The sequence below is a fragment of the Octopus bimaculoides genome, chromosome 6 (assembly GCF_046866305.1).
Source record: "Octopus bimaculoides isolate indiv1 chromosome 6, ASM4686630v1, whole genome shotgun sequence".
Lineage (NCBI taxonomy): Eukaryota > Metazoa > Mollusca > Cephalopoda > Octopoda > Octopodidae > Octopus > Octopus bimaculoides.
In genome coordinates, this window is record NC_142933.1 from 2,033,968 (window position 1) to 2,046,327 (window position 12,360).

Below are 12,360 nucleotides of genomic sequence, written 5' to 3' on the forward strand. Positions count from 1 at the left end.
AGGACTGACAAATATATATAACATACAGAAAATTGCACTACTGGGTACTGCACACATCCTACGCAAAACACTTTCAACACAGTAAACATAAGAGCACCACAGCAAACCACAGCACATACCCAAGGCGCACAGAGCTGCGCTCGGTAGTGAAGTGAAAGCACGTTATAAAAATAAAAATACTGAACAATAATAATAATAATGATAATAATAATAATAATAATAGCAGTACCAAGCAGTGGCTCTCATGGTTTCTGATCTTAACTGATTGGAAGTGTTATCATGTACCTTGTTTTGTCTTCATGTAAAAGATGGGCTACAGCAAATATTCTGCTCAGTACCACAGATTTGCTTGTCATTTGTTTGACCTTAACCAGTTGAGCATGTCCTTTGGTAGCTGATGATATGTGCATCTCTGACCTTGAACAGAAGTGGTGGGGAGCATCATAGCTATATGTTGAGAGGAATTCTTGAGGTTGGAATAATTCACCTCTGGAAATATAGGTGTTTCGTTCAACATCCTTAAAGCAAGCCTTATTTAGGGACCTTTTGATTAGGAGAGAGCTACTTAACCTGAAGAAAATTCTAACTGGGCCTCACTTGCAAGGTCATGCGCTGTTTATCTTGATATGAGATCACCATGTCTCGCACATATGGTTGTGGTGCATGTGCTTGGTGCACCCTTATCAGACGGGTAGTCATGATGGGTATATTGGGCTTTGTATATTTTACCCCAGTGTCACTTTGATGGCATGCACTGCTCTCTCACTCAATAATAATAATTATTATTATTATTATTATTATTATTATTATTATTATTATTATTATTTATTATTATTATTATTATTATTCTTTCTACTATAGGCACAAGGCCAGAATATAATAATATTAATAATAACTATTCTTGTGGTAATTGGTGGATTTGGTATAATGCCCAAACTACTATAGCTAAGAAATTGAAGAATACAGAAAGAAGTGCTGTTTTGTTTTCTGCAAGAATCCTAAGAAATATCCCTGACATTTCAGAATACTCATTGTCACCAGATCTCAGTATAACATCTCTGCTAATTAGTCTTAACATGTTTTGCCTTTCTCTGGATGTGGTTAGGATGTCTATGTTCGTGACCCAATAGAAGCACAGTCCCAGAGATGGATCACTGCCCCCTTTGTAGCCCCCCCCCCATGACACTTGTTGAGTGTCAGCAATTGTTTCCATTCATTTAACCCTTTAGCAGTCAGATTACTCTGTCAGATGTAATGCTCATTTATTTTCTTTTACTTGTTTCAGTCACTTGACTGTGGCCATGCTAGAGCACCGCCTTTAGTCGAGCAAATCGACCCCAGGACTTATTCATTGTAAGCCTAGTACTTATTCTAGCGGTCTCCTTTTGCCAAACCACTAAGTCACGGGGACGTAAACACACTAGCATTGGTTGTCAAGCGAGTAATGTGGCTGAGTACTCCACAAACATGCATATTCTTAAAGTAGTTCTCAGAGAGATTCAGTGTGACACAGAATATGACAAAACTGGCCCTTTCAATTACAGGTACAATTCATTTTTACCAGCTGAGTAGACTGGACCAACTTGCAATAAAGTGTCTTGCTCAAGAACCCAACACACAGCTAGGAATTGAACTCATAACCTTATGGTTGTCAGCTGAATACCCTATCCACTAAGCATTGTTTGTATGTCTGGTGAGTGCCTGTGATTATATTGATGACGATGATGATGATGATGTGTGATTGTGTGTGTTTATTGCCAAGTGATAGAAGGGTTGTATGACAAAAGGGACATGAGGTAGAGGGGAAAGTGTTAAAGGGTGTGAGAGTAATGAGAGGCTCTGAAAGAGGACCAATGATGATCACTTGACAGCTTTCACCCCTTCCCCGCATTCCACATCTCTGCCATTTCCCACTCTCCTTACCCCTCCCTGTGAACTTAACATACCTACCCACTTACCCTGCCCACCTCTCTATCACTTGTATTTTCCTCCTGTAACTTTGGAACATGCCCTGACTAAGTCATCACTACTATCTTCTCTCTCTCTCTCTTCCGACTGATTGGCGTAACAAAGTAAATCCCTTATAATAAGACACCTTTTGGGAGCTGTGATGGGTTTGATTTTACCATAAAATGTTAGTAAAACTTTTGTCTTTCTGAATGAACATCATCATCATCATCACCGTCGTCATCAATTTCCTATGCTGGCATGGGTTGGACGGTTTGACCGGAACTGGCAAGGCCAGGGGTCACCCTTGGTTCCATTGTCTGTTTTCGCTTTGTTTCTACAACTGGGTGCCCTTCCTAATGCCAACCACTTCACAGAATGTATTGGATGCTTTTTTCAAATTTTGGCATAGTGCCAATTATTCTGTTGTTCCTCTATCATGCTTTAAGCCTCTCATCACCTGGCATAAAACCACTTCATTCGATGCTACACCCCTTCCTCATCTGGGTGGTCTTCTCTTAAAAGTTACCTGGCCACCTCACAGATGCTAATGCCACAGAAAAAGCACTTAGTTCACTCTATGAAGTGGGTGGCATTAAGAAAGGTATCTAGCTACAAGAAACCATACCAAAGCAGACCTCATATATATATGTGTGTGTGTGTGTGTGTATATATGTGTATATATATATATATATCTATATATATATATATATATATATATATATATATATATATATGGCTGTGTGCTAAGTAACTTGATTACCAACAACATGGTTCTGGGTTCAGTCCCCCTGCATGGCACCTTGGGCAAGTGTCTTCTGCTATAGCCTCAGGCTGACCAAAGCCTTGTGAGTGGATTTGGTAGATGGAAACTGAAAGAAGCTTGTCGTATATATATTTATATATATATGTATATATATATATATATATATATATATATATGTGTGTGTGTGTGTGTGTGTGAGTAAAAATAAATACAAAAAAAAGGGTTTTGTATGATCGTGTATAGAGGAATATATTATTTTATTTAAAAGAGTTCCAACTCTGTCTGTTTTTTATGTTTTTTATTTATATTCTTGTAAAATTTATGTGGGATATAGAATATGGAATATATAATATATAATATAAAAAAAGATGGATGGTACAATGAAATGAAGTATTGAATGTCTTATTGAATATATGAAATAGTGAGTGTTCAATATAAAGGATTAGATATATGAATATATAAAGGCGAATACGTATTTTCTATACCTTGTGGTATTTCATCATGGCCGGTATGACATACTGTAACAGACTATATATATATATATATATATATATATATATATATATATATATATTTGGAGCCTGGTGTTGCCATCCGGTTTCACCAGTCCTCAGTCAAATCGTCCAACCCATGCTAGCATGGAAAGCGGACGTTAAACGATGATGATGATGATGATGATGATGATGATGATGATGATGATGATGATGATGATGATATATATGTATGTATGTGTGTGTATATGTTTATATGTTTGTGTCTATTTGTTCCCCCAACATCGCTTGACAACCGATGCTGGTGTGTTTACGTCTCCGTAACTTAATGGTTCGGCAAAAGAGATCGATAGAATAAGTACTAGGCTTACAAAAAATAAGTCCTGGGGTCGATTTGGTCGACTAGAGGCTGTGCTCCAGCATGGCCACAGTCAAATGACTGAAACAAGTAAATGAGTATATACGTATACTTCTATTCTTTTACTTGTTCCAGTCATTTTGACTGTGGCCATGCTGGAGCACCACCTTTTAGTAGAAGAAATCAACCCCTGGACTTATTCTGAAACAAGTAAAAGACAAATTGGGGGATGGTTTGGTTACTCTATCTAACAAGAGGGTGATCACATAGTGGCTCCTTCAATAAGTACCTGTCATATATTGGGCTCATTGAAAACAATGGCCTTCCCTGTGGTAAAACTAGATGTGAACTAATCAAAAACCTCTCCGTTTATTCATGGAAGCAGAGGGAGGAATGAACTGGTGAATACTTTATTATATCTGGTGTTGCACCCACCATTGCACGGGGGTGGGGCGTGAGTTGTTAAAGTACACACACACACTCATGCACATAATCTCATATACACTCATTCATCCACACACACTCATACAGACACATTCACTCACTCCCACATACAACATTCAAGCATTCTTTTCTACTCTAGGCACAAGGCCCGAATTTTGGGGGAGGGAGCCTGTCGATTAGTTCGATCTCAGTACGCAACTGGTACTTAATTTATCGACCCTGAAAGGATGAGAGGCATAATCAACCTCAGCAGAATTTGAACTCAGAACGTAACGGCAGACGAAATACCGCTAAGCATTTCGCCCGGCGTGCTAACGTTTCTTATTTCTTTATTGCCCACAAGGGGCTAAACATAGAGGGGACAAACAAGGACAGACAAAGGGATTAAGTCGATTACATCGATCCCAGTGCGTAACTGGTACTTATTTAATCGACCCCGTTGGATGAAAGACTAAGTCGACCTCGGCGGAATTTGAACTCAGATGATAACGGCAGACGAAATACCGCTAAGCATTTCGCCCAGTGTGCTAACGATTCTGCCAGCTCACCATCTTAACATTCAAAAATATTAATACATACATGGTGGTTGTCTACTCCGTTATGCAGTGTTTGACCTCCTCCTGTACCTATATCTTAGAACCATCATGGCGTCTGATGTGGCTTTTTAAACCAATGTTTTTTTAAAAGACACCCGCATAAGTTGTATATCCAATTTGGAGCACTAAAAGCTGCAGATAATACATACATAAACACCTTCAAACACATACATGTTCGTTCACACACTTACGCATGCACACATAGGCACATACAGGGTAGTACAAAAGTAGGCATAAAGTTATGAGAAAAAAAAAGGAAAGGAAAACATGTACAATACTCTTTTATTTTTATCAAAAAAAATTAAAAGTTATGATAAAATTATTATTATAGTTATGATAAATGTATTAATAGTTATTGCCAAGCTAACATGGCAGTCCAGAAAAATAGGACAAATGCTGCCATTGATTAGCTCCAAGAGGTCATTACCTCTAGCTAGCTATGAGACACACAAACCTGTGTCCATTACAACCTTGAAACAGGTGAGGACATCATCTTCCCCATACTGGTTCAGACATCCACAGACTAGTTTCGGGGTATTTACCCCTTATCAATGTGGAGTAGTCGAATCCAGCAGGCATTGCTGTTGACTGTTCAAAGGTTTATATATATGGACACAGGTTTGTGTGTCACATAGCTAGCTAGAGGTCATGGCCTCTTGGAGCTAATCAGTGGCAGCATTTGTCCTATTTTTCTGGACTGCCATAGTCTCCTTTAGAGAGATGTAGAAATGATAAATGTACTTTAATGTTTAATGACACTGAAAATATCAAAACTGAGACTAACTAATTTAATATGCTAATAACCTTGATGAATTAATTATTATAACATTGATGTGACACTTAACTGTACACCTACTTTTGCATACACACACACTGTATATACACTCTCACACTCATACACACACACATAACATGCTTTGCAATGTATTTACTGTTATGGCCCATCAGTATATATCTGTCTGTGTGTCTGCTGTTTTTCAGGTGACATCCCCGATCCATGTCGCAATGTTGGCTGTGATACCACAATAAAGTACCAGTGTCCGAGGGATTCTTTACTTGTGGCCAATGTGAGTGGTGCAACCGGAAGCGCATCGATGGAGAGCTGCTGCAAGGAGAGACTCACTTGTCAGTGCAATATGGATGCTTGCAACATACCAAAGTGCATTGTTGGATATCTGCCGCAGCGAGTGCACCATGGCTCCAGAAAGCCAGGAGATTGCTGTGATAACTTCGTCTGTAAACGGAACAGTAAGTTTGTGTGGGGTTTTGTTTTAGGGTTATCTTGCGAGTAAGGAGTTAAAAGTTTTGTTGCTTAATCCCCAGGATTAACTTGATGAAAAAGACCTTTGATGAAAGGTATTCCAACAGTGACCACCTCATCTATTTTTAGGGTTTGTTTAAGACTGTCTTTCTTTCTCTTTTTCAAAATGGTAGGATGTAATTTGCTATTTCTAGCAAGTTCCTGGTTCAGCCTCACTGCATGGCACCTTGGGCAGATGTTTTCTGTAGATCTGGGCCTATCCTTTTAAGTGAATTTGATCATTGGAAACTGAAAGAAGCCCATCAGGTATATGTGTGTATATGTATGTATACGTATGTGTGTGTGTGTTAGTGTCTCCCTGCTTTGACATCATCTGATAGTTGTATCACCATAATGCAAGCAGTGCCCACCATTTCCAATCTTCTTTGAAAAAAAACCTAACTGGACATGTGGAAGCATTACTTTGCTTGGAAACAGGTAAGGGTTGGTGACAGGAAGGGCATCTGGCTATAGAAAATCTGCTTCAATGAATTCCATCCAAGCATGGAAAAGTGAATGCTAAACGATGATGATGGTGATAGTGACAAGATGATGATGATAGTTTTAAACCAACAATGTAGTTTGTGTTGATAAGGTCATTCTACCCTTCACAGACTCCCTACTTTCTTTAAAATAGGGTCCACATGTCTCTTTATTGTGTTCAATCTTTAGACAGACAACATACCCACCATTAGAACCGTGTGTGGAGGCACCAAAGTCCAATTGTCTCACATATCTTTTAGTCTCGTCACATTCCAGCCATTCTCAAGACATTCCTTACATGACAATAACAAAACACCCCACACACCACCACCACCACCCTCCTCCACCACCCTCCTCCACTACCTTACACTCCACACTTCCACCACCACCTTACACATCACCTTCCTCACCACCCCCTTACTAGGGAGGGCACCTGTTGACATGTTTTAATTTATCTCATGTTCTCCCCTCCACCTTCTCTCCCCTTTCCCCCCTATCATCTTACACTACACCACCATCAAGTCATAAGGAAACCTCTCTGTGGTCTTTCCATCTGGTAGAAATAGCAGCCAAATTTCCCTCAAATGACACTCCACCTTTTTAAGAAAGGGAAGGACACATTAAACAGTGTAATTAAAGGTAACTTAAAAAAGAAAAGACAAGTCAGTCACATCCAGAATATTTTTGATCATAGGTCTGCTCCATCAGGATTGACCTAGGGCTAAACAACCAGGTGTCAGAACTGCATGTATTAAAGCAAGAAAGGGGTAGTGGGGTGGGGTTTGACTTGGCTTGCCTAACAGGTAAATATATATCATACCTGTGTAGCTGGTGTTTGTGTTGGGTAGGAAGTGGTGGTGGCTAGGTTTTAAATAGTGGTTTTGATAGGGTGAGGGAGGGGGAGCCACCTAGTGGGATGGTGTTTTTGTGTGTGTTGGTGTTTGTGTTGATGTCTTTGATGTATTCATTTGTTACACTTTTACTGTTCCTTGTTATTGTGAGTGTGGGGGGGAGGAGGGGGGTATGTGAGAAGATAAGACAACAAAGGTGCCACAACAACAACAACAACAACCACCACCAAACTAACACTAACAAGATCACTTTGTGCCAGGTAAAAAAATAAATCTAAGTAAGGGTCACTTGTTCAATTGAGATCACCTTTCAGTGTAAGGACCTACAAGTCCTAATGTAATGGAGGTTATGTGTTTGTCCTATGTCCTACTACTTAACAAACCTGAACGTTTAAGTTGTCAGTGTTAGGACAAAGTAAGACAACTGGAATCGTTAGCATGCTGGACAAAATGCTTCAGCAGGTTCTGAGTTCAAATTCTATGGAAGTCGATCAACATCAAAATCATCAAAATTAAATGGAAATTGTAGTTGTGATCCCCATGCCGGTGGCACCTAAAAGGCACCATCTGAACGTGATCGATGCCAGCGCTGCCTTGACTGGCTTCCGTGCCAGTGGCACGTAAAAAGGAACCAACTGATCGTGGTCATTGCCAGCCCCCTCTGGCCCCTGTGCCGGTGGCACGTAAAAAAGCATGGCTGGCATTAAGAAGGGCATCCAGCTGTAGAAACACTGCCAGATCAGATTGGGGCCTAGGGCAGCCTCCTGGCTTCCCAGACCCCGGTTGAACTGTCCAATCCGTGCCAGCATGGAAAATATACGTTAAACGGTGGTGTTGGCAGTGGTGGTGATGATGATGATGATGATGATCCTTCCAGGGTTGATAAAATATTTATCAGTAGAAACCAGGATCCATATAACTGACTGACCCTCTCTTCCCAAATTTCTGGCCTTGTGCCAAAATTTTAAACCAATATTAGAACAAAATGTCCCACAGTAAAGACAGGATGACCACAAAATGATCCCTGGAGGTCTATTAACTATTGATCCTAAATGATAGACTTCGTATATTTTATAGTTTATGATAGTTTGAAGAAGCTGTGAAATTATGAAGGATTATCTTCTCCTTATGTCACCATGAGGAAGATTAACCACTGTATCAGAGATGATTATCACTACTCTGTGTGATGGAGTTACTTCTGTTCAATGTGTTGGATTGCCCCTGATGCATATAAAGGGTTTTGTTTGTATCATTTGATATTCCCGCTCTGATTAGACTACAATAGTAACCCCTGTAACAATAATAACAATTGTTTCTAATTTAGGTTGAAGATCAGTAATTTTGAGAGAAAAGAAATACTTTATTTTGATGTCCTTAAAAGGGCAAAAGTTGATTTTAAAAGTATTTGAATCCACAGAATATAAAGAACCAGAAGGCAGGGAGCCGGCAGAAATGGTAGCATGCCAGGCAAAATGCTTGGTGGTATTTCGTCTGTCTTTACATTCTGAGTTCAAATTCCACCAAGGTCGACTTTGCCTTTTATCCTTTCAGGGTCGATAAACTAAATACCAGTTGCGTACTTGGGTCGATCTAATCGACTGGCCCCCTCTCCCAAAATTTTGGGCCTTGAGCCTAGAGTAGAAAAGAATATAAAGAAGCTGAAGAAATACCATTTAAACATTTTATGTGACAGACTTGTGATTCTGCCAGTCTGCCAGCTCACCAGTAATAGTTATGGTTTCAAATTTTGGCACAGGGCCAGCAATTTTTTTTTTTTTTTTAGGTGGGTGGGAACTTAATTATATCAACACTGGATGCTCGACTGGTACCTGTTTTATCAACCCCCAAAGGATGAAAGGTAAAGTCGACCACGGTAGAATTTGAACTCAGAACATAAAGACAGATGAAATACCACTAGGCACTTTGTCTGGCATGCCTACAATTCTGCCAACTCACCGATAATAATAATGATAATAAATAATAATAATAATAATAATAGTAGTAATAACCCTTTCTACTATAGGCACAAGGCCTGAAATTTGTGGGGAGAGAGATAATCAGTTACATCAACCCCCAGTATTTAACTGGTATGTATTTTATCAACTCCAAAAGATGAGAGGCAAAGTCAGCCTTGACAGCATTTGAATAATAATCATAATAATAATAATAGTAATAATTTCTTTTGTTAGCCACCTGGGCATAGGTGAGGGGGATGTCAGAAGAATAGACAGTTTGTGAGAGGATTTACATAAAAGATAAGAAAGAAAGAAATAAAATAATTTTATTGACCTCGAAAGAATGAATTACAAAGTTTACATTGACGGGATTTGAAATCAGAAAGCAAAGAACCATCCCTAAATAACCAGAAGGCACTTTGTCCAACATTGAACAGATCCTTCTAATCCAACCACCCAGTTTTTAATACAGGTACATTTCCAGAAAGTTGTGGAAAGGATTTAAGCAATTAAACTGACCCCCAAAATTTAACTGGTATTTTATTAACACCCCCCAATTCCCTAAAAGATGAAAAGCAAAGTTAACCTTGGTGGAATTTGAACTTAGAACCTCAAGAACCAAAAACAAATAACAGAAAGCATTTTATCTGATGCTCTACAGATTCTGCCAATGTGTATGATATTAACATTTGTATAACATTAACCCACCACCACCACCACCACCACCACCACCACCACCACTGACTTCACCACAGTTACCACTACCACTATAACAGTTACCTGCCACCACTCCTCCCACACCTGCGAATGTCTTGTTAAATGTAATGACATTGAGATTCTTTACATTTCTGCGTCTTTGTATGATGGCATCTGTATGATGATGGTGGAGGAGGAGGTGATAGTGGTAAAGGTAATCTGTACATTATCTCCCTGGCGGCGGCGGTGGTGGTGGTGGTGGTGGTGGTGGTGGTGATTTAAATATAGTAGCAAGAGATAGCTAGACAGGCTGACAAATTAATATTACTTAGGAATACATCTCAATATATTCTGCTTTGTAGAATACAAACTTCAATACTGGCCTGTCCAAGGTTTATAGAGCAAATAGATTATAGACTAGTGATGTGAAGGACATACAAAACAAAGCTTCTCTCTCTATATATATATATCAAAGCAGTTTTGATTATTTGATCATTGTGGTAAGAAATTTGCTTCCTGACCACTTGGATCCGAGTTCAGTCCCACTGCATGGCACCTTGGGCAAGTGTCTTCCACTATAGCCCTGGTCCAGCCAAAGCCTTATGAGTGAATTATGTAGACGGAAACTAAAAGAAACCTGTTGTGTGTGTGTATAAACACACACACACACACATATATATTTTTTTTTTTTTTTTTTTTTTTTTTTTGATGATGATGATATACATACATATATATATTTACATATATGTATAGTCAAATTGAAGAATCATTATAAAAACTAGATGGAAATGTCTTGCATTATTTCTTATGACCTAAGGTGGCAAGCTGACAGAATCTTAAGCACAGCAGACAAAATGCTCAATGGAATTTCTTCCAGTTCTCTACATTCTGAGCACCAATTCTACCAAGGTCAACTTTGCCTTTCATCCATTTGGGGTCAGTGACAGAAGTATCGGTTGGGATTTGGGTTTGATGTAATTGATTGACCCCTCACCTAACATTGTTGTCATTATTCCAAAATTTAAAACTATAGTTTCTCACGACTCCCTACATTCTGAGTTTAATTTTATCCTTTCCAGATTGTTTAAAGGGTACCAGTTCTGGGTGGTGGAATTATAGAACTGTAATGGAAAACAGAGAGGATGTTTTATGGAAACTGTACCTGGTCTTTGCAGTCTGGTGGTCACATCTGTGATAACAATAACAAAGAAACTGTATTGACCTTGGGTTTCCCCTCAGACATCATTGGTGGCATGAGGAGAGGTGGGAGTGGACATGCATGCATGGGCAGCTGCTAGTTGTCCCACATGTAAACCATGTCCATGTCTGCAAGGAACTTTACAGGTGCAGAAAACCCTTAACAAGCCACAACTGAAGAAGACTAGATCAGCAGTTACCAACCACAGCTCCCTGATCCTCATGTGGCCCTCAAGCATCCTTCTGGTGACCCTTGACAGTCTTCTCTCTATAAATTTAATATATGTTCCTTTAATAGACTTTTGTTTTACTTTTTTGTGGTGCAGCCCCCTAAAAAAATCCAGGTCTAGATTTGGCCCTGATATTAAAAGGGTCTAGAGCCACTGCTTTTGATACTAGTGCAAATAACAGGAATGTGGCCTCTGGATAGGCAAGAGATGAACTAAAACTGACATTATTATTCATTAAACCAAGAAGTAAATGATTTCAGTCTCATTATAAAAATACTAATTAATATATGGAATTTAATGAATGATGTTCAGTAAGTGGCTGCTATTAATGTATTGTTAAACACAATATCCACTGTCTTTCCAAATTCAGTTTATATGGTGTTGCATAATGTTTATTAATCACATGTAGCATGAGAGCAGTTTTGTAATGCGTAAAATATAACTGTAGCATAAGTGGAAATTAAACTGCGTTTCTGAAGCCTCATCTCTGCAGAGTGGAAAGCATGGTGTGACTGTGATGTTCCTCGTGATGGAGCTAATTTTAAGACGTATTATTTCATATGACTTTGGAAAATAATAATAAGTATAATAATAATAATAATAATAATTTCTAATTTAGTTCTAAAGGCAGCGTTTTGAGGTGAAGTGGGACAGTCAATTACATTGACCCCAGTACTTGACTGGTACTTTATTTTGATACTGAAAGGATGAAAGGTTAAGTTAATCTGTATGACATAGCAATAATGAAATCTATTCGTGTGGAGTGTGTATATCTATGTGTCTATTTACCTCTCTCTCTCTCTCTCTCTCTCTCTCTCTCTCTTTCACTCTTTTAACTACTAAATCCACAAGTTTTTTTACTCTCTCTCTCTGTTTATTTCATTGTGTTCCTTTCTGTCGAAGAGCATAGGCTCAAAACATAAAAGACTTTTTCATTTTTCCCTAGCATTAAACTAATACACCTGCTTGTTGTTCATATACCTATCTTCATCTTTTGTTTTCCTGTAAATTTTAACTGTATATGTGTGTGTGTATAGATATATATA

The 12,360-nt window shown here is 38.8% G+C and overlaps 1 protein-coding gene across 8 annotated transcripts in view; it reads left to right on the forward strand.

Moving 5' to 3' along the window:
• The window catches only part of LOC106872073 (cysteine-rich motor neuron 1 protein), an 87,936-nt gene that overhangs the window by 56,063 nt on the left and 19,513 nt on the right, over nt 1-12,360 (forward strand). For all 8 annotated transcript variants that reach the window (XM_089353356.1, XM_089353354.1, XM_089353360.1 and 5 more), the window contains exon 3: nt 5,584-5,850. In XM_089353356.1, coding sequence (XP_089209482.1) covers nt 5,584-5,850 — 267 coding nt within the window. The remainder of the gene's footprint in view (nt 1-5,583; nt 5,851-12,360) is intronic.